The following is a 21,937-nucleotide window of genomic DNA, read 5'->3' as shown; positions in this document are numbered from 1 at the left end:
TCAGCTTCGAGTCTTCTACCCCTCGGGGCGGCAACTGGCCGGGCGCGGAGAGTGTTAATCCTATGACGTCATAGCCAGAGCCTTCTTCCTTCCCTACCTTCAGTCAGTTCCCGCCCCGCCTTAACCCTCCCGTTCGGGCTTCCCTGCCTCCCAGTTCAGCTCCTAGGCCCGGGACTAGCCGGCCGGCGGACCCGATCCCCTCTGAGACCTCGGTCAGGACGGGGAGGGGGAGGTGAAAGGGATCCTGAGTCCGCACTGAGCCCAGGTCCGGGGAAAGGAGAGGGTGTCTTCGCGAGACAGCAGCCCTCTCCCTCTCCGAAGCCTCCCCCAGCACCAAGGGGGCTCCGCATAGGGCCGGGATCACAGGACCGCTCGGAGAACAGGGAGAAGGACTCAGGAGCAGAGGGCGAACGCGGAGACTCGTGGGCGCGGGCCAGGCCGCAGCCCCACTTGTGCTCCAGTGCCCAGCTCCCTGCCGAGGGTCACCGCCCCCCTCGCCGCCGCCTCGCACCGCCCCCGCGCCGTCCTCGGCCCCGCCCTCTAGCTCCAGGTCCGTCCTTCCTTGACCCTCGTCCCTCCCTTTCTCCCTCCTCCCGACACCTCCTCCTCCAGACTAGCTCCCGGCGCCGCTAAGTTTCTCCGCTCCGCACCGCGCGCGCTGACCCCGGGCCCGGGCCTGGCCCCGGCCACCCGACCATGCTGTGCGGTAGCTGGAGGAGCCGCCGGCGGCAGCCCGAGGAGCCCCTGGTCCCAGCCCAGGTCGCAACGCCCGTAGGGCTCGCGTCCCCGCCCGCATCCCAGGAAGGCAACATCAAGAGGCCCGGGCTGCGGGCGCTGAAGAAGATGGGTCAGTGAGCGGCCAGGGTGGCTCCGGGTGGGCGCGCGGACGCGCCTCGGGGGCGAATCTTGGGAAGATCGGGGTGTTCCGACGAGCCCTTCGTGGGTTTCCCAGTAGGGATGTGGGGAGTTTGGCGAGGGATGGAAGGCCAGCGCCGTTCCAGAGTGGGGCGGGGTGGAGTGTCACACCTGGAGTCACCCGAGGTCCCGGGTCTGAGCGAGGCTTCCAGGACGACTTCTGGGAGTATGGTGTGGGAGTTTGGACGAGGGCTGCGGACTGGAGTCCGAGAAGGTTGGAAGAGTAGAAAGGGAGAGACAGGCTTAGGATGCCCGTCACCCCCTCCCGGACACCCTGTGCCTTCTAGGGTCTTCCAGCGCTCGGGGCATCCTAGATTCTTGGGCCCCTTAGGGCATGAGAGTTATAGAAGAGGCTGTCATCTTGTGCCGACCTTCCAACCTTACAGTCCCCACTGGGATTAGAGCAGCCGCACAGCACTGGAAGGACTGGTCTAACTGGTGAGAACACTGACCTTTGGGTCAGAAAGCCAAAGTTGCCTTCTTAGATTTGAGGGAAGTCATGGGGGAACGGAATGCAATTGTGGTTTATCAAGCATCTCCTGGATGTAGGCCAGCACTGGGTGGTTAGGGATGTGGTGCCCATCAATCTTCTTCACCTTCCTGAGAGGTAGGTGGTATAATCCCCATTTCACAGATGAGGAAGAGAAAGTAAGGAATTTGCCCATGACCATAGAGCTAGTAGAGGGCAAAGGTTGGCGTGTACCCCCACACTGCCCCTGGCAGCCTCTCAGAATCTGGGCAAAGTGGGACTGAGTGGGGGTTGAGGGCTTGAATGAGGGGGCATGTGTGTGAAAGTAATGTTTTAGTATTTATTTTTATTTATTATTTATTTGGCAGCACCAAGCCTTAATTTGTGGCACACATGTGAAATCTTTAGTTGTGACACGTGGGATCTAGTTCTCTGACCAGAGATAAAACCCTGGCCCCTGCATTGAGGCCAGAGTCTTACAGAGTCTTACCACTGGACCACCACGGACGTCCCTGTGAGAGTATTTTATACACTGTAAAGTACTGTAAAACTGAAGTGGTGCTGGAGAACTGTGGTCGGTAGAATAGTTAATGATGGAGAGGCTAGAGGTGGGACTGAGGGAATAGAAGGACAGGGTTGCCTGAAGACCTGTGTGAATCTTGGGATAAAATGCAGAGGTCTCTCTTGCCAGTCTTACCTTCTCTTACAGCCACAGGGCGTGTAAGATCTAGTTCCCAGATCAGGAGTTGAACCCATGCCCCCGGCATTGGAAGTGCAGAGTCTTAACCACTGGACTACCAGGGCAGTCCTCCTGGTCTTACTTTCTCTGTCCTCCATTGTTTTTGTTCTTATTTCTGCCTCCTTTCATTTGACCTGAATTTGTTGAGCGCTGTGTTCTGATCACTGTGACTGGCACTCTCCTTATAAACACAGAAGACATGCTCTCTGCCCTATGTTTCATCAATCACACATGCGTTCAACCAACATTTATTGAGTGCCTATAGTATGCTCTTGGAGAAGGCGATGGCACCCCACTCCAGTACTCTTGCCTGGAAAATCCCATGGACGGAGGAGCCTGGTAGGCTGCAGTCCGTGGGGTCACGAAGAGTCAGACACGACTGAGCGACTTCACTTTCACTTTTCACTTTCACACATTGGAGAAGGAAATGGCAACCCACTCCAGTGTTCTTGCCTAGAGAATCCCAGGGACGGGGGAGCCTGGTGGGCTGCCATCTGTGGGGTCGCACAGAGTCGGACATGACTGAAGCAACTTAGCAGCAGCAGCAGCATAGTATGCTCTGCCCTAGGGGTTCAGCAACAAACAAGACAGACACAGCCCCGGCCCTTAGAGAGCTGAAGTGCCAGCAACGGTGTCAGACAATGAAACCAAGAAACAAGGCTCTGAAGGATAGAGCAAGAGGCTGGGGAGCCCTGACTGCACCCCGGAACTGGAGGGAGACTGAAGTGAGGCCAAAGGGGAGACGCAGGGAGAGGCTGGATCCTCGAGGCCCCGGAGGGTGTCAGGAGTTCAGGAAAGGTCTTAGACAAGAGGAGAGCAGGAACTGTGTAGGTAAGGGTGGGTTGGATGAACACAGGGGTAAAACAGGGAGCCCCACTGGAGGGAGGCTGGGGGGTCAGTTGGGCAAAGTTGTTGGGGGGAGGCTCAAATGTGAGCTGTGGAACCAGAACGGATTCCAGGACTACAGGGAGGTGGACTGAGCTGGACTCTGCTGTCGGCGGGATCTGGGAGATGTCTCTAATGGGGGGCGGTGTCATCCTCTGGTTTACAGGGCAGTGGTGGAGAGAACGATGCCTATGGGGAGCTGAGGTGCTGCGGAGACACCAAAGGGCTGGCGTTAGGCCAGAGAAGCAGCCCTGGGAGTCAGCCACCCTAGAGGGTTACGTTTGCCATGGGAGGGTTGAGGTGACAATCCTGCCCACCTGCCTGTCTCCTCATTCCGCACCCATTTGCCAAGCCCCATGGCTCAGATCATAAGGAGTCTGCTTACAATGCGGGAGACCCAGGTTCAATACCTGGGTTGGGAAGATACCCTGGAGAAGGAAATGGCAACCCACTCCAGTATTCTGACCTGGTAAATCCCATGGATGGAGGAGCCTGGCAGGCTACAGACCATGAGGTCACAAAGAGTTGGACACGACTGAGTGACTTCACATCTGGGTGCCAGGGTGTTGTGCCAGGGCTGGGGCTTCAGAGATGGAGAATACCTAGCCCTGGGGGAGAGGACAGTCTAGGAAACACTTATAGACAAGTAACTGGTGCTAAGCCCAAAACTCAGTGCCCTGTGGCTGAGTAAGGCTGCACCGGAGTTTTGGGCATCCTGTGACAGTGACACTGTTGGGAACTATGTGGGTGTCAGAATGTCACCTGGGCACCCTCCCTCCCCTTGGCTGCTGCACCATCCTGTTGAGTGACTGCCTTCTGCGAGGAATGTCGACTCCATGGGGAATGCCCCTTCTCCAGGCCTCACTGAGTCCAGGAACAGGGTGGAGGCGAAACCCAGGTGTCCTGGGGCCCGTCTGCTCAGGCCCACAAGGCCAAGGCCTATGTCTACCACCCACGTAGCTTTCGATGCGACCCCTGTGGCTGCTGCCTCTCCCAGAATGATCCTCAGGGTCACGCCTGGTCACTGCCTTTGCCACACCCCTTGGTGGTGGTTGAGTCGCTTAGTTGTGTCCAACTCTTGTGACACCACGGACTGTAGCCCATCAGGAGCCTCTGCCCATGGAATTTCCAAGGGCAGGAATATTGGAATGGTTTGCCATTTTCTTCTCCAGGGGATCTTCATGACCCAGGGATAAAACCTGGGTCTCCTGCATCGTAGGCGGTCTCTTGACTGCAGTAGATTCTGTGTCAACTGACCACCAGGGAAGCCCCACCCCTTAGTCCAACAGAACAGATTTTCTTTCAAATCAAGTCAAGAGGCCAGGGCAGGGAGTGGCTCAGAGTCAAAGGCTCAGAGGGGCTCAAGGAAAAGAAAGGGCTCGGAGGGCCATACTGGGGGAAACTAAGATGAAGGGGGAGGGAGGCAGCCCCCATATTGAGTGGGAGTCATTTGTGGAGCACAGGGTCCAGCCTGCTCCAGCCCCCTGCCCCTGGGCTGGGCTGCTGGCCCAACCTGTTCCTAGGAAGCCAGGGAAGAGTTGAGTCGAAGAGGAGCCAGGAACACAGTGCAGTGCTGAGCACACAGCAGCCTCGATCCTGTTTAATCCTCTCCATCCCCGGGGAAGGTGCTGAGCTGTCCCCATGTGACAGATGAGAGGCTCAAGATGGAGGGGGAGAAGTCACCCACCCAAGGCCATATGGCTAAGAGGCAGCAGTGCCTGTCTGCTGCCAAAGCCATCATTGAATGATGGCTCTTTATTGCCTGGGTTCCTCTGGTGGCTCAGATGATAAAGAATCTACTTGCAATACAGGAGACCCAGGTTTGATCCCTGGGTTGGGAAGATCCCCTGGAGAAGGAATTCAGGGAATTCTTGCCTGGAAATTCCATAGACAGAGGAGCCTGGTGGGCTACAGTCCATGGGGTCACAAAGACTCAGACACAACTGAGTGACTAACACATAGATAGACATACAATTAACACCTTTGTCAATTACCACCCTTGTAACACCGTGCTAGTGCTTTTCACGTACTAGCTCATTTAATGTCAGAACCATATGAAGTAGGTGGAACCATTAGCTTCATCTTATTTTAAAATGTTCATTTATTTGCACCAGGTCTCAGTTGTGGATGCAGGATCTTTAGTTGTGCCGTGAGATCTCTTAGTTTTGCCATGTGGGGTCTAGTTCCCTGACCAGGGATCGAACCTGCACCCCCTGCATTGGAAGCACAAAGTCTTAGCCACTGGACCACTGGGGAAATCCCTAACCTCATTTTTCAAGTGAGGAATCTGAGATTTAGAGAGGTTCAGAAACTTGGCCCAGGATTCAGAGCTCAGAAGTGTTTATAGCTAAGACAGGATTTGAGGATTTGAACCCAGGAAGTTGGCCCAGAGTCCAAGCTCTTAACACAATGAATGGATGAGTGACTTAAGCCTGGTGGGGAGGGACCTGCTACACCCCTCCCCCATATTGGCTCTGCCAACCTCCAGGGGGTGTCCTCATAGGGCTGCCCCCCAAAATACAGGATGCCCAGTTAAATACACTTTGCAGATAAACCACACATAATTTGGGACATACTGATACTAAATTATTATTTGTTGTTATCTGAAACCCCCATTTAACTGGGCATACCGAGTTTTGCCTGGCAGCCCTACCACTCCAGAGTCCCAGTCGCTCCACCCCAATGCCTAATCCCCCAGAGCAGAGCACTGAGTGGGCAGAAGCTGCTCGCTTCCCTCTCCAGTCTGCACACACCACCAAATGCCACAGGGCAAGCGTGCTCTCCCCCCAGACTGCCCAGAACAGGTCCTGCAGGGTGAGTGGGGCTCCCAGGGGGGAGGTTGGCACCTGGTGGGGGGTCTTCCAAGAAGCCCCTGGTCCAGGCAGATGCCTGGCCTGGGTGGTGGGAAGGGCTGGGGTGTGCCAGGCAGGGCCGAGGGCTGGCTCTTTCCTACACTGTGGCCTCCTCACCTCTTCTCCTTGTTCAGCTCTGGGGAGCCCCTGTCTACCATCTCAGCCCCCAAACAGCCTTCACCCTGGTCTGGCCCTGCCGAGAAAGGTGATGCCACCTTCGTGGCACTGTGTCTGCCTGGAGCAGGGGAGCGCCGCCACCCTGCCCTGACTTTGTTGACGTTTCAGGGAACATTATGGATTCTGGCGCTGAGCCCCACTGAGTTCTAGCCTTGGGTGTGGTAGCCAGCCTGGGTGAGGGGGACTCGCTTGGTACCCAAGGTGTGGGGCTGCCTGCTGGCTAGGGGATTCGGGTGGGAAGGTGTTTGAGACCGCTCACTGTTGGCTCTCTACTCCCAGAGCCTCATGGCCTCAGTACCAGGAAAAGCTGCTCTCCTCCCTGCTCCTGTTGGCATGAAGCTGACACTGTCTGTCGCTCTTGCCTGCATGTCTCACATTCCTGCTGGAGTCCCGTGTGCCCTTCCTGAGTGTGTACTGGTACGCGTGCGCATGCGCACACGCGCACACACGCACTGCCTAGTTTCCATACCAAGCGAATCACCTTCCTCCCACCCACCAACCGCCCCCCCGACAGACACACAGGTGCACACACCATATATGCACACACCACCCTACACACACCTTCAGTCCTTACACACCCTGGCCTCTGCACACCCCGTGACCACACAGCACCTCCCACCCCTGCCCCCTACACAGTCCTTACATCCGCCCCTGCCTTAGGCCACCCACACTGTTCTGCATACATGGCTCGTCCTCTCTGAACATCAGTGGCCCATCTATGAGAAGGGTGGAATTTTTTTTTTTTTAACGTTAAACAAAATGTATTTGGGTTTTTTTTTTTTTTTTTTTAAGTATTTGTTTTTGGCTGCGCTGGGTCTTCGTTGCTGTGCGAGGGCTTTCTCTAGATGCGACAAGAAAGGGCTACTCTCTAGTTGCGGTGCGCTGGCTTCTCACTGCGGTGTCGTCTCTTGTTTCAGAGCACGGGTTCTAGGGCGTGTGGGCTCAGTAGTCGCAGCTCCTGGGCTCCAGACCACAGGCTCAGTAGTTTCGTGGCACAGGGGCTTGGTTGCTCCGCTGCATGTGGGATCTTACCAGATCAGGGATTGAACTTGTGTCTCCTGCATTGGCAGGTGGATTCTTTTCCACTGAGCCACCAGGGAAGTCCAGAAAGGTGGGATTTAAGGGACAGAGATGAACTTGGCCTCCCACAGCCTCTTCCAACTCTGTTGCCCAGGCAGATTCCTGCCCCACCCCCAGCCTTGGCCACAGAACCCCTCTGGCCCCCGGACCATACACAGCCTGAACTGCCCAGGCCGAAGGTGGTCGCTGGGAAACTGTGGGGCTGCCTGTTTCCCACCACCTTCCGGTCCCTCTCTGGGGGCAGAGGTGAGCCTTCAGCTCAGGGAAGGTGTTTGGGCCCGAGCCGATGACAGTGGGCCGAGCGGGAGACAGAACCAGCTGGAGGCCGTGAGACTCAGGAGCAGGGATGGAGCAAACTACCCATCTTCCTTCCCAGGTGCTGCCTCAGTTTCCTTCTTTATCATTTATTTCAAGCTCCCTGTGGACGGGCCCCAGGTGGATTAGGGTTCAGCCCCATAGAGCCCTTTGGGTGAGCTCCCTCCCCAATTCTCAACACACTCCAGCTTCACCACTTATCGACCCTGCAACCCTGAACAAATTCATTAGCTGCCTCTTTAACAGCTTTATTGAGAATTAATTCACCCATTTAAAGTGTATGGTGGTTTCTGGCGTGCATGCTCAGTCGCTTCAGTCGTGTCTGACTCTTTGCGATCCCATGGACTATAGCCCGCCAGGCTCCTCTGTCCATGGGGTTCTCCAGACAAGAAAATTTGAGTGGGTTTCCATGTCCTCCTCCAGGGGATCTTCTCTACCCAAGGACTAAACCTGCATCTCCTGCATTGCAGGTGGATTCTTTACGCACTGAGCCACCTGGGAAGCCCCTCCTGGCATATTACATTATTATTATCATTATTTTTGGCTGTGCCATGATGGCATGTGAGATCTTAGTTTCCCCACTAGGTATCGAACTCGTGCCCCCTGCATTGGGAGCATGGAATTCTAACCACTGGACCACCAGGGAAGTCCCTTTATTTCTAAAAATCATTCTAAAATATATATAACATAAAATTGGCCATGTAAACCATTTTGAAGCAGATAATTGAGTGGCATTAATGACATTGACAATGTTGTGCTATTTCCAAAACTTTCCCATCACCCTAAATAGAAGCTCTGTAACCATTGGGCCATAATTCCCTGTTTGTCCCTTTCCAAAATCCCTGGTAACCTCTAATTTACTTTCTGTCTCTGAATTTTTTAAATTGAGGAGTAATGATATAAATGTTTCTATGGATTTGATTGTTCTAGGTACCTCATGTAAATGGAATCAGATGTTTGTCCTTCTGGGTCTGGCTTATTTCACTTAGCATAATGTTGTCAAAGTTCATCCGTGTCGTACTTTGCAGAGACCAGACGTCACTCTTTATACGGCTGAATAGTATCCCACCGAATGATTAGACTGCATTTCCCTTATCTGTTTATCTGCTGATAGACGCTTGGGTTGTTTCCACCTTTTGGCTACTGATTGTCCTCGTTTTTACTACTATTATTTCATAATTGTTCCCCAACCTGCTCGGTCGAGGTGGCCATGGTGCTGGCCCAGCCCCACTCCAGAAATGGATAGATAGGCAGAAATGGATAGATAAAGAACCCACGGAAACCGCAGGAGGTAGGCTCTTAGTGAACCTGCTCCAAGTGAGTAGGAATGAGGTCCAGGAAACATCTGTGGGTTTGGATCTGGCAGGACTAAAAAGCTGTTTACTGGGCAGCTAGGCAGAGGGCCAGGCCCCTCACAGCATCACTGCCTGGAGCTTGGACCCTCCTCCTGACCTCACCCCCTTACCTCTGCACCCCTTGTCTGACACCCCATACCTCTCACTATCCCAGGGTTCAGAAGCTCAAGCAATGGAGAAATAGAGACAGCCATCCAGGTGCTCAGCACCCGGCCCAGCCTGGCACTTCACCCTCATTCTGTGAAGCCTTTCCACTGGCAGTGTGGGCGGAGGACAGTGTGGTTCAAGGGGCAGTGTGATCTGGGGGCCCTTGCTGGTAGGGCGGGCAGAATGGAATGTCACCCCTTCCCAAACAGGCTCTTGGGGAGCTGGGGTGAGAGCCAGGAGCAGGGCCCCCATCAGTGTGGGAATCTGTCCCCCTGGGGGGCTGGTCAGGAGCTCAGGCTGCCTTTCTCCATGTCCTGTTTGCAGAAAACTCTGGACAAAACAGGCCCTCGGTGATGGTGACTCACCTCCATTTCCGGCCTTAGTCATTCACCAGCTCCCCTCCTCCCCGCCCCCCAACTCTGGGCTTGGCATCACAGGGCTGGCCGGGTCAGGGGAGGTGGCTCCAGCTACAGAGCTTAGTTGTCATGGAAACGAGAAGTCCCCTTTCCCACAGCTGAGAAGGTCGAGAAGGGGTGGCCTCAGCCTCGGTGGCACTGCAGGGCTCCCTGACTTCCCTGCCCCCCACCCTCAGGAAGAGAGCATGCAGAGGTTGCCCAGATATGAGGATAGGGGGCTGAGGGTCTGGTGAGTCTCTTGGCCTGGCACACGCCATGTTCTAGCTCTTTGTGTGGAAACAGGAGGGTTCCACCTCCCCTTCCTGGCTAGGTGGCACTGAGTGGCCATTGACCCTTCTAGAAAGCCACAGTCCTGAGGACAATGGGCCTCTCTTCCATCCTTTATTTTAAAGGGAGACCCCTTGGAGCCATTAGGGTCACAGATTGGCCCCAAGGGGGACCATAGCCTCTTTTATTTATTTATTTTTTATATATTTATTCAGCTGCATGAGGTCTTAGTGATGGCATGGGGGAATATTGTTGCATCCTGCTGATCTCTCCTGGCCACACACAGACTCTCTAGTTGCAGCACAAGGGCTTCAAAGTTTCCCTTAGCTGTTCTGGAGTGCACAGGCTCCACAGCATGTGGGATCTTAGTTCCCCCACCAGGGATCGAACCTGAGCCCCCTGCATTGCAAGGCAGATTCTTAGCCACTGGACCACCAGGGAAGTCCCCATAACCTCTCAAGGATGGCAGGTTTCTCCTCCTGCCTCTGAGTCCATGATTCTCGATCACAGTCTCTCTCAAAGTCACAAGGTAGATTCTTTTTTTCCCCCGGCTGCCTTGGGTCTTTGTTGCTGTGTATGGACTGTCTCTCGTTGCTGCAAGTAAGGGCTACTCTTCATTGCGGTTAGTGGGCTTCACGTTGCGGAGGCTTCTCTTGTTGTAGAGCAGGGGCTCTAGGGTGCAGGAGCTTCAGTGGTTGCAGCACCTGGGCTCAGTAGTTGAGCGTGTGGGCTTAGTTGCCCCGCAGCATGTGGAGTCTTCCCAGACCAGGGCTCGAACTTGTGTCCCCTGCATTGGCAATGGATTCTTAACCACTGGACCATGAGGAAAGTCCCACAAGGTAGGACAGATACCCAATATACGGATATCCAATCCCCAACCTGCACCTGTTGAACGAGAATCTCTGGGTCATGGGTTTCGCAATCTCTCCAGGTGATTCTGATGCACAGCCAGGGTTGAGAAACCCTCATCCACAAGGCTGCTGCTCGGAAGTCGGGGCAGATGGCTCAGGGCTGGGACTAGAATGCACTTAGTCCCCCAGCTGTCTCTCCATCTGCCTCACCTTTCAGAAAACACTGACTGCAAGCCTGGCTCTGGGACAAGCCCTGGGGTGAGGACATCCCAGTGCTTCAGTTTATTAAAAATCCACTGAAATTACAATTTAGGTGGGGTGATTTAATTAAAGTAAAAAGTGTCATTGGTAGTCAGGGAAGGGGAACTCCCATTTGAGGATAGATCAGGGAAAGCTTCCTAGAGGAGTGGTATCTGAGCTGGTCCTTGAAGGACTCTGATATGAAGAAAAGATGGAGAAGGATCCTACAAAGGCTCCCAGAGTCAGGGAGAGGCAGTCACAGGGATTTAGACTTGATTCCTCAGGTCAGAGTTTGCATCAGACAAGCAGGGTCCTTGAGGGATGGGGCACAAAGCCTAAAGCCAAGCCCAGTGCTGGGAGCTTGTTAAAATAAAAGGAGGAAGAGAAGCCCACTGTCCTGTTTCCTTTGGCACACACAGTGGTGTTTGGGGATTTTTATTTCAATTTGATTTAATTGCCAACACTGAAAAATTTGGAGGCATCACATACAAATTCAGATTCCAGTTCTCTGGAATCTCTGGGCCCACATCCACCCCTGGCTGGCCCCGTCCTTTCCAAAGGGCGTGGACCCTACAGTTTGACTGGTTCCCACCCATTCTATAGTCCCCTGGCTCACAAACTTTTATTTTTGACCCCTGCTGAGACACATCCAAGCAAAGGGTGTGGCCCCACGGAGCAGGCAGCAGCTTGACTGAATTTTGGATTTTGCAGCAGCTACTATTGTGGTCGCCACTTTGTGAATGGAGAACTGGAGGCTTAGAGCAGTCACAGGGTAGTGCCACCATGGCCATGACAGAAGTGACAGAGCTGGGATTTGACCCCCGAATCCCGCTCTGTCCTATGTCTCCAGGCCCAGGGTGGTTGCAGGGAGGGGTAAAGAGGATAGAAGGAGCAGAGGGCTCAGTGTGCTGGCCAAGGGTGAAGATGCTGGAGCCTGACCTCCAGGGTTTAAAGCCTGTTTCCACCACTCCCCAGCCATGGAATTCTGGCAAGTTCCCGAAGCATCTCTGCACTTGTTTTCCTGTGTGTTAATACATGAGTGGGGTCTGGCATGTAGTAGGTGACTTACAAGCATTTTGTCGTATTAAGGAAGAGGGACGCTGTGACTGGAGAGCACATGGGGTTGTGACAGTGTCTGGACAAGGGGGATACCTAGTGTCACGGAGATCATGCTTTCTGCGGGCCTCACCAGGGCATCTGGAGGTCAGCCTCAGGCTGGCCAAAGCAGGGCTGGGCCTGGCCTGCTTGGTCTGAGACCCTGGAGCCAGAATGACCTCCTTGTCCTTGAGAAAGCAGAGGTGAAGAGCTTGGGTTGCAATAAGAAAGATTTAGGTTGGATAGTGAGACTACCCTCTTGATGATGGTTGGATGGAATGAGTCTGAGCAAATTCCAGGAGATGGTGAAGGACAGGAAAGCCTTGCATATGCTGCAGTCCATGGGGTCGCAAAGAGTCGGACACAATTGAGCAACTGAACAAAAACAACCCTCTTGATGGTCAGAGTTTTGTCTCAAGGGAAAAGGCTCTTGATGGCAGATTCTAGGCTTGAAGCCTGGAGGGCAGTGACAGAAAAGGTGACCTTTAACAGGCCAGAGCCCCAGGCAGTGTCTCGAGCAATAGCTCTGTTCTGAGGCCTCCAGGGGAGGCTTGGGAGGAGGGCCAGCCTGTTGCTGGCACCCCTTCCAGGGGGCCCTGGGTGGGATACACCGAGCACAGGCCTTGGGGCCAAAAAGCCTAGAGCCACAGCCAGTTCAGTGACCCGTTACCTGGAGAGGAAGAGCTGCCTGGGGAAGCCCGCCTGCTTCTCCCTGCTGGGGAGGGGGTTAGAATTCCAGGGTGCCCATGGCCTCCCGTCCCCGCAGGCCTGTCGGAGGATGAGGATGTGCGGGCCATGCTGCGGGGCTCCCGCTTCTGCAAGATCCGCTCGCCGACGTGGCAGAAGGAACGGCTGTACCGGTTGCAGGAGGATGGCCTGAGCGTGTGGTTCCAGCGGCGCATCCCGCGTGTGCCTTCGCAGCACATCTGTGAGTGGGGCCGGGGAGGGCATGGGCGGCCTGGGGACAGTGGCGGCCTGGCCTCGTCGCCCTGACCCGGCCGCGGCGGTCCGTTCCTCTCCGCAGTCTTCGTCCAGCACATCGAGGCCATCCGCGAGGGCCACCAGTCCGAGGGCCTGCGGCACTTCGGGGGCGCCTTTGAGCCGGCACGCTGCCTCACCATCGCTTTCAAGGGGCGCCGCAAGAACTTGGACCTGGTGGCGCCCACGGCCGAGGAGGCGCAGCGCTGGGTGCGTGGTCTGGCCAAGCTGCGCGCGCGCCTCGATGCCATGAGCCAACGCGAGCGCCTTGACCAATATCCTCCCGGGGAGTGTGGCAGGCGGGCATGGAGGGGCCAGCCCCATGCCGGGAGGACTCCCAGCCCCAGGAGAGGCGTGGCTCCACTCTTAGGGGCCCTGAGATTTGAGACTGAGCCCTTGTCTTCAGAACTGAGGGTGGCGGCCAGGCGTCCCTAGGGAGCCTGGGTCCCACAAAGGATGCGCTCCTACGGAACTCAGGAAGTTCACAGGCTGAGAGGAACGCACAGTTCCTAAACTGGGAGCCCCCAGGCGGGAGGGGATGAGTGTGTGTGTAGTCAGGGGAGATTGCCTATCTGTCAATTACCTGTCAGCTGGGGGCGGGGCCCAGCCTCTTGCGGGTATTTCCTGAGCACCCACACCTGGATCCACTCCTATCTGCACCGGGCAGACTCCAACCAGGACAGTAAGATGAGCTTCAAGGAAATCAAGAACCTGCTCCGCATGGTCAACTTGGACATGAACGACATGTACGCCTACGGCCTCTTCAAGGTGGGCACCTGCCACCACTCTGACCTCTGCCTCCCCCAGCCATGGGAGTCCTCGGTTCCCTTCCCCCGCCCCAGGCTTTTGTGGAGAGTCGCCTCTTTCTGCAGAAAGGCTGCATCTGGGCCTTACTCTACCCTTTCACCCAGGGAAGCCACGGAGCCAGGTTGGGAGCCTGGGCCCAGAGCTCCTTCCTCACCCTCAGGCAGAGCCCAGGTAGCGAGGACCTCGGGCTCATGGGCACACGCGTGAGCACACCCCCTCCACTGTGGCATCTGGCACCTCCACATGTGACCATGTACACCCTACGTGTGGGAGGGGCCCACAGGGGTGGGCTTTGCATCCATGGCCCAGTTGGAGCACGCGGACTGTGTGACCCTGAGGGACAGGAGGGCCACGGCACCTGTACTCCTGGACGGACAGCGCCACGTGGACTGCACCATGTACATTCTCAGCGGTGTGTTGCTCGTTGACCTTGGTGTGAATGTGTGAGAACAGTACCGCATACACACCAGAGCGGGGGTTCCGGCACAGAGGCCCAGCCCTGCCTGAAGCTCACAGTTTTTTCTCCCCTACCTTGTTTCTTGGGGTAGGCAGAGGGATAAGCCCTGAACCCAAGAGACCGTCTTTAGAAACCCAGCCCTGCGATTTAACAGCTGCGTGAGTCTGAGTGAGACCTGCGGCCTTGCCAGCTCTCAGTTTTTCCACCTGTGAAATGGGAGACGTCACCTCCTGTCCCAGCCGTGGTGGATGATGGGGGTGTGTACAGAGCATGGGTGTGAGAGCACCCGGCTCACCCAGGGTGTCATCCTCCTCTGAGCCTCTCCCTCCTGCCCTCTAGGAGTGTGACCGCTCCAAAAATGAGCGGCTGGAGGGGCCAGAGATCGAGGAATTTCTGCGGCGGCTGCTGAAACGCCCTGAGTTGGAGGAGATCTTCCATCGGTACTCAGGAGAGGACCGCGTGCTGAGCGCCTCTGAGCTGCTGGAGTTCCTGGAGGACCAGGGCGAGCACAAGGCCACGCTGGCCCACGCCCAGCAGCTCATCCACACCTATGAGCTCAACGAGACAGGTGAAGAAGGGTCTGACAGATGGGGCTGGGGCCAACGCAGCTCGGGGCTTGGCGTCTGACAGGTCTGGGTGCCCAGCTAAGTGGGCTCTGCTGTTCCTGACTGTAGGCGCCATCTTGGGCAGCTCACCTCACTTCTTTGGGACTCAGCCGCCGTCTCTGTAAATTGGCATAGTAATGTATCTTCCTCACAGGGTTGGGTTGAAATTAAATGGCATAACTCGGGAGTCCCCTGGTGGTAGTGGTTAAGATTCTGGGGTTTCACTGCTGTGGGACCCGGGTTCAATCCCTGGTCAGGAAACTGAGATCCCAGAAGCTGTGTGGTGTGGCCAAAAAAAAAAAGGCATAACTTATGTAGAGTCTAGTCAGTAGACAAGTGCTCATTATTACTAAGTTGAGTGAGCTTTGAGATTCTTCGGTCCAGACACAGGAGTCCCTGCATAGCCTGATGCTCTCTTCTGCCCATTTTCTGCAGCCAAGCAGCATGAGCTGATGACACTGGATGGCTTCATGATGTACCTGCTGTCCCCTGAGGGAGCTGCCCTGGACCTGGCCCACACACGCGTGTTCCAGGACATGGACCAGCCCCTCGCCCACTACTTCATCTCCTCCTCACACAACACCTACCTGACTGACTCTCAGATCGGGGGACCCAGCAGTACTGAAGCCTACGTCAGGTACCACAATGTGGGGATGGTGGAGCTGAACAGGTCTGGGAGCCGGTTTGGGGGTGATGAGGGGCTTAACTCCCACCGTGGGCTTCCTGGGGCCGAGGAGGCCTGCCCCTTGCCCTGCTCTGTGCTACCCACAAGATACTTTGTCCATCCGTCTGTCTGCAGGGCCTTTGCCCAGGGATGCCGCTGTGTGGAGCTGGACTGCTGGGAGGGGCCAGGAGGTGAGCCGGTCATCTATCACGGCCACACCCTCACCTCCAAGATCCTCTTCCGAGACGTGATCCAGGCAGTGCGAGAGCACGCCTTCACGGTGAGCCCCGGGACCCGCACACTCAGCCCCAGAGCCTTGCCGGCAACCCCAGCTGATCTCTGTCCTTCCAAAAGAACCACCTGGGACTTCCCTGGCAGTCTAGTGGTTAGGACTCCACACTTCCACTTCAAGGGGCATGAGTTCAATTCCTGGCCGGGGAACTAAGATCCTGCATGCTGTGCAGTGTGGCCAAGACAAAAAACAAAAGAAACCCCTGCCCAGAGACTCACTTTCACCAAGTGCTGCTGGGACAGCTGGCCAGTGGGGTGGAATAAAGCTGGACGAGAGGCTCCCTTCTCCCACCCTTACGTTTAGTAATTGTATGAAAATCATAAAATTTCCAGAAGAAAACCATGTGGGTAGGGAAGGACATGTTAATCATGACTCACAAAGAGGAAATCGTAAAAGAGAAGCTCAACGTTGCACCTGCATAAAATTGCCACATGTGTCAAGGTATAGGAATCTTTCCATCAACAAATAATGGGCTGGGACGAAAAGTGTGTAACCTAAATGGCATGGTCAGTGTCATTAACATAGAGAGCATTTATTAAAAGAAACATTCCTGCAGCCCCTCTCAGCTCCCCAGACAGCCCACCCCCTTCCCCGGGGCCCCAGATCTGACCTCTGTCCCTCTATGGACACACTGATCCCGGTATGTCCCACATCCACCCTCTCAGTCTCCCCCAGAGTGGGTTTTCCAGACATCTGCCTGCCTATCCTGAAGGGGGTCGGGGGCTGGGTGTAGCAGGGGTCCTGGTGGGGGAGGGGCTAGTGTCTCTGAGCTGCTGCCCCTCCCCTTCACAGGTGTCCCCGTACCCCGTCATCCTATCCCTTGAGAACCACTGCGGGCTGGAGCAGCAGGCTGCCATGGCCCGCCACCTGCACACCATCCTGGGGGACATGCTGGTGACACAGACACTGGACTCCCAGAATCCTGAGGAGCTGCCATCCCCAGAGGTAAGGCTCTCAGACCCCCAGCCTGGGTGGGCGGAGGGTCTGGCTCCAAGGTCGACCATCCACCTTTGTTCAGGACCCCTCTCCTCTGTCTTAACCTTCTGTTGTTTTTTTTTTTTTTTGGCCACCTTTTGTGGCATATGGGTTCTTAGTTCCCAGACCAGGGGTTGAACCCACGCCCCCTGCAGTGGAAGTGCGGAGTCTTAACCACTGGACCGCCAGGAAAGTCCTTTCTGCCTTAACCTCCTGTGTCACCGTTCATCTGACATCTGCACCCTGTGGTCTTGTCACTTGCCTACCTTCCATTTTGACTAGACGCCTCCCACCCTTGTTCCTGGCATGCAAGGCCCTCCATGACCTGGCCTGACCTCCCCACCCTGCCTCTTGCCCACAGAGTCCCTGCGGGCTTGGCCGTTCCCTTGTTTGACACTGTCTTCTCCACCTGGAGCTCCCATCCCAGCCACCTGTGCTCACCAGGTGCCACCTGCTTAGAGTCTAGCTCAGTAAAGGGCCTCTTCCTGTGGCCTTAGCAACTTCCTCAGCGCTCTGGCCAGAAGTGGTCCATCTTCCTCTCTCCCAAACCCCAGAGCATTTTATCTGCCTCTTCAGGACACATCCTTTTAGGGTTCCTGGAGAAAACTCTCCTCCTACTCCCAATCCCAAATTACACAGGGAATCTGGGTTCACCTTTGTGTGTGATTTGACTTTATTAGTATGAAAAAAAAACATACATATGGTAAAAGAAAAAAGAGAGCATACACAATGAAAAATGGATTTTCCTCCACTCCTGCTCCCCTTGTCCTATTTCTGAAGACGTGATCACCTTCAATGGTGTCTTGTATATTCTTCCAGAATTTTCCATGCGTCTATATATCACCTGTGGACAGTGATCTTCTCTTTCAAGTCGTAGACAAAGAAGATCCTGTGAACACATGTTCTACCTGCACTTCTTTCGTGAGATCTTTTTTGAAGAGAAGGCCTTCTCTTTCAACCCTGAGCTGCCTCATTCATTTTATTGTCTGGCTTGCAGTACTCTGAGGCTTGGAGGCACCTCATTAGCCAGTCCCCTGTGGATAGTCCCATAGGCTGTTTCCCTCACAGGTTTTTTCCTGTTAGGAACATCACTCATGTGTGTCTCTTTCCCTGCTCACCACCCCAAGCCAGCCCCTCACACAGTGGTGTCTGAATGATGGACTGACACAGGGGCAAGGGAGCTTCATTCTTCCATGCTGGATCTACAGAGGCTGAAAGGCCGGGTCTTGGTGAAGGGGAAGAAGCTGCCAGACACTAGGAGTGAGAACGGTTGCATCCTATCAGAGCGGGAGGAGGAGGATGAAGAGGAAGATGAAGAGGAGGAATTGGGGGCCGTAGAGCAGAGGCGGCGGGTGAGTGGGCCAGCCCGGGCTGGGCAGGCACTGTGGAGCTTGGGGACAGGTGGCCGAGAGAAGGGAGGTGGGACGACCAGGGGGCTGGAGCTGGTGGGTGGGGGGCAGACCCCCGCTGAGGCTTGTCTCCCAGGCCAAGCAGATCTCCCCGGAGCTGTCGGCCCTGGCCGTGTACTGCTGTGCCACCCGCCTGCGGACCCTGCGCCCGCCCCCGGTCCCGCCCCAGCCCTGCCAGGTCAGCTCCCTCAGCGAGCGCAAGGCCAAGAAGCTCATCCGAGAGGCAGGTGGGAGCCAGGATGTGGGGCATCTGAGGCAGGAGGGAGGTGGGGACCGGCGGACCCCGGGTGGGTGGGAGATGCTGACGTTGGTCTGGAAAGGAGAGTGAAAGGGCTTTGGGGGCAGTGAAGAGAGGGGCTTAGGGAATGAGTGCCCGGCACCGGGCCAGGTATGCATGCAAGAAGAGGGCACTGGGACAAGGGAGACTGCTGTCTGCCTTCACGGGCTCACAGCCTAATCCGGGGCCAGACATTGACGGATAACTGCGGTGCGGGGGGATCCACTGGGTCTGACAGAGGTTGGGGGAGTCCTGCAGCAGGGGGAGGAAGCAGCCAGATGAAGAGGGGGAGGGGACTTCCAGACTGGAGAAGCAGGTTGTCCCCAGGCCTGGAGGTATGACACACACGGAAGGGTTCCTAGAACCCAAGGTGGGGCTGGAGGAGTGTTTGTGGATTGAGCAACAAAAGATTGCAGCCTGGGGCCAGGGGCTCCACCCTCGGAGTCAGGAATGTGGGGACTCTGGGTGGGGGGTGGGATGCAGTGCCAGGCTGTGGGAGGGGGTCCCTGTGACCCTCTGGACTTTAGGAGCCTCCTCATGAGGACCCCCTGCCCCCTCATCAGAGAGAATGAGGAAAGGGGGCAGCGGGAGCTGACGATGGGAATTCTGCCTGTTCCCAGCTGGTCTCTGGAGGTGGCAGGGGGGCGGGGAAGGTGGCTGACAGGCTCTGGCAGCCAGTGAGCGAGTGATACCCCAGTGGCCACCACAGTCCCACCCCACCTCTCCCCCAGGGAACAGCTTCGTCAGGCACAATGCCCGCCACCTGACACGTGTCTACCCGCTGGGGCTGCGGATGAACTCGGCCAACTACAGCCCCCAGGAGATGTGGAACTCGGGCTGTCAGCTGGGTGAGTGGGGGCAGCAGAAGAGGGGGTGGGCAGGGGCCACTTTTGGGGGTGTGGCTCTGGGAGCCATGGAGGCCCCAGTGGTGATGGGGCAACACAGCTTTCCAGAAGTCAGAAACATGAGTCTCAGTCATAACAATTATTAAAAGACTTGTCAACAGGTGGGGAAACACAAATCAGGGTTGTTGGTTCTTGGCAGTGTAAAATCTCAATTTTTTTATGAAGGTAGAAATTAAAAGGGCTTCCCAGGTGGCGTAGTGGTAAAGGAGCCGCCTGCCAGTGCAGAGACACAAGAAACCCAGTTTCCATCCCTGGGTTGGGAAGATCCCCCCGGAAAAGGAAATGGCAACCCATTACAGTCTTCTTGCCTGGAGAATCCCATGGACAGAGGAACCTGGAAGGCTGCCATCCATAGGGTCGCAAAGAGTTGGACACAGCTGAGAACAGAAAAAAACTTCCACTCCCTTGTGCCCCTAACATAAACACACACACACACACACACACAGAGGCAGTCCCCACTAAGTCCACACTGACGAGAGGGGGCTCTGGAGGACACTGAGCATCGCCAAAGGAGAGGAGTGTGCCCCTTGGGGAAGCTAGGGAAACCTCTCTCTGGCCTTGAGGGATTTCAGCCATGAAGTACAGGTGGTAGTGGGGCTGGGTCCCTCGCTGCCATGATGCCCCCAAGCCATGGTTGGGGTGGGATGGTACTCCCACCCAGGCAGGGGGACCCTCTCTGGAGAGAACCAAGTCCTCTCCACACCAAGTCTATCTGTGGGGAGGGCAGTGAGCCCCTGAGACTGAGCAGTGAGGAGAGGGCCACTAAGAGGCCCTGCCTCGCCTCTGCTGTGTCCACAGTGGCGCTGAACTTCCAGACACCGGGTTACGAGATGGACCTCAATGCTGGGCGCTTCCTCGTCAACGGGCAGTGTGGCTACATCCTGAAACCCGTCCGTCTGCGGTCGCCCAACACAACCTTTGACCCTGAGTGTCCTGGGCCCCCCAGAACGACTCTCACCATCCAGGTCAGAGGCCTGGGCCGTGCCCTGCCCGGGGTCCCCTCTGCGGGGGTGGCACCAGCCCGAGGACAACGGAGGCCTGGGGAGGGCCCGGGAGGGTGGTGTGAGCGCCTCGGGCCGGGCTGCAGCCCCCCTTCTCCCCGCACAGGTGCTGACGGCACAGCAGCTGCCCAAGCTGAACACCGAGAAGCCCAATTCCATTGTGGACCCGCTGGTGCGCATTGAGATCCACGGGGTGCCCGCGGACTGTGCTCGCAAGAAGACCAACTATGTGCTCAACAACGGTGCGTGGGGGCCCTGCTGGCGGGGGGCGGGGGGGGGGGCGGAGTAGAGGGCGGGCCGAAGAGAGCGGAGGGAGGTGCTGGGCGGGGCTGGCCCTGCGGGCTCTTGACTGCCAGGCCTGCGCCCTAGGCTTCAACCCCCGCTGGGGGCAGACCCTGGAGTTCCAGTTGCGGGTTCCGGAGCTGGCGTTGGTCCGGTTCGTGGTAGAGGATTATGACGCCACCTCCCCCAATGACTTCGTGGGCCAGTTCACGCTGCCTCTCAGCAGTCTGAAGCAAGGTTGGTGGGGGTTGGTGGGGTAGAAAGGGATGGGGGGGTCCCGGCCTCCAAGACCCTGTTCACTGGGGCCACCCATTTCCTCCGAGAGCCTGCCCTGAGCCAGGCCACCCTGGGAGTGGGATGCGGTCTGCACCCTACATGCCTGGCCATGCGGGGCAGTGGACAGAGAAGCTGACGCAGGGCTACCCTCCCTGAAGGGTACCGCCACATCCACCTGCTTTCTAAGGACGGGGCCTCACTGTCACCGGCCACTCTCTTTGTCCACATCTGCATCCGGAGCCGAGCCACCCTGGGTTCTGCAGGTGCCAGTCTGTGTCCCACGCCCGCCCTCTGGAGTGGAGGGCGTGATGGAGGACCAGCCCCTCCATCCTCCCGCTGAGCCTGCCAGGCTCTGGTCTCAACTGGGTGCTGGGGGCTGCCTGCACCCCTCCTGAAGAACGGGAAGTTGCTCCTTGCTCTGGGCTGTGAGATGGCCTCAGCCCACCTGGTCGTCATGGCTTATGAAGAGCCAGGCCTGGTGCTGCCAGGAGACTTAGGGAGCGGGACTTGTGAGCCCTCGACCACTCTCTGCTCCCCAGAGGGGCCATCCCAGCCTCCTTCCCACGAGGAGTCCAGCCACCACCGCCCGCTCCCTCCCCTGGCATTAGCCACCCGCTAAGGCCCTCCTTCCCTCTCCAGCTCTTGAACCTGAGCTCCCTTCCCCTGTTAAATCAAGGAGGGAGAGGGAGGCTCAGCTCTGGGGAGACCTGGGAATCGGTTTCTAACTTGTGTCTTAGAAGAGCCCTGGAGAGGTCAGTAGAACAAAATAAAGCAAGTTTATTTTACCACTGCCACCCGCTAAGTACCGCTGAGGCCACAACCACAGACCTCGGGGAGGGCCGGGGCAGAGAGGATGTCCCCTGGGCATCTTCCCACCTCTGGGTCATTTGTCTAAGAAGGGCAGGGCGCTGGAGGGGCTGCCACAGCTCAAAATAGCCCTGACCTTTCTTGGCTCAGAGCTGCTGCCAGCATCACAAGACTGTGAGGACAGCGGTTCACAAGGCCACCCCCCGAGAAACACACCGGGGATCTGGAATGGCGAGGGGGGCTTCTGCCAGGGTGCAAGTGTAGCTTTAAAGGGGGTGGTGACAGGACTCTGAAGGACTTCAGAAAGAGTCCCCCCTTTCCAGGCTCAGCTGGGTTCAAGGCCCCTGTCTCTTCAGTAGACGAATCCCAGAGACCTGGGACTCTCCTTCCACCAGCCAA

The 21,937-nt window shown here is 56.5% G+C and overlaps 1 protein-coding gene across 3 annotated transcripts; it reads left to right on the top strand.

The window, feature by feature from the left end:
* The first annotated feature begins 471 nt into the window (after positions 1-471).
* PLCD3 (phospholipase C delta 3) lies at positions 472-21,525 on the top strand. 3 transcript variants are annotated; one of them, XM_027517280.1, is made up of 15 exons: positions 472-550; positions 12,570-12,731; positions 12,828-13,056; positions 13,420-13,549; positions 14,385-14,613; positions 15,086-15,287; positions 15,450-15,594; positions 16,399-16,551; positions 17,790-17,933; positions 18,067-18,217; positions 18,999-19,115; positions 19,971-20,137; positions 20,280-20,415; positions 20,543-20,692; positions 20,890-21,516. In XM_027517280.1, the coding sequence occupies exons 2-15, from the start codon at positions 12,599-12,601 to the stop codon at positions 21,069-21,071; spliced, it is 2,268 nt and encodes a 755-aa protein (XP_027373081.1). In that variant the 5' UTR covers positions 472-550; positions 12,570-12,598; the 3' UTR covers positions 21,072-21,516. The 3 variants fall into 3 exon arrangements, with proteins under 3 accessions (XP_027373081.1, XP_027373079.1, XP_027373080.1); XM_027517278.1 differs by lacking the exon at positions 472-550 and adding an exon at positions 586-847; XM_027517279.1 differs by lacking the exon at positions 472-550 and adding an exon at positions 5,729-5,822 and having other exon boundaries at positions 20,890-21,525.
* The last annotated feature ends 412 nt before the right edge of the window (positions 21,526-21,937 follow it).

The sequence above is a fragment of the Bos indicus x Bos taurus genome, chromosome 19, assembly GCF_003369695.1.
Source record: "Bos indicus x Bos taurus breed Angus x Brahman F1 hybrid chromosome 19, Bos_hybrid_MaternalHap_v2.0, whole genome shotgun sequence".
NCBI lineage: Eukaryota > Metazoa > Chordata > Mammalia > Artiodactyla > Bovidae > Bos > Bos indicus x Bos taurus.
The sequence above is the reverse complement of the archived record's forward strand: the minus strand, read 5'-3'. Positions and strand labels throughout refer to the sequence as shown.

Coding starts and splice junctions, on each gene's coding strand:
- PLCD3 (XM_027517278.1), top strand. CDS start 697: ATGCTGTGCGGTAGCTGGAGGAGCCGCCGGCGGCAGCCCGAGGAGCCC. Junction 12,732..12,827: donor TGTGCCTTCGCAGCACATCT/GTGAGTGGGGCC, acceptor TCCTCTCCGCAG/TCTTCGTCCAGCACATCGAG. Junction 15,595..16,398: donor TGCGAGAGCACGCCTTCACG/GTGAGCCCCGGG, acceptor TCCCCTTCACAG/GTGTCCCCGTACCCCGTCAT.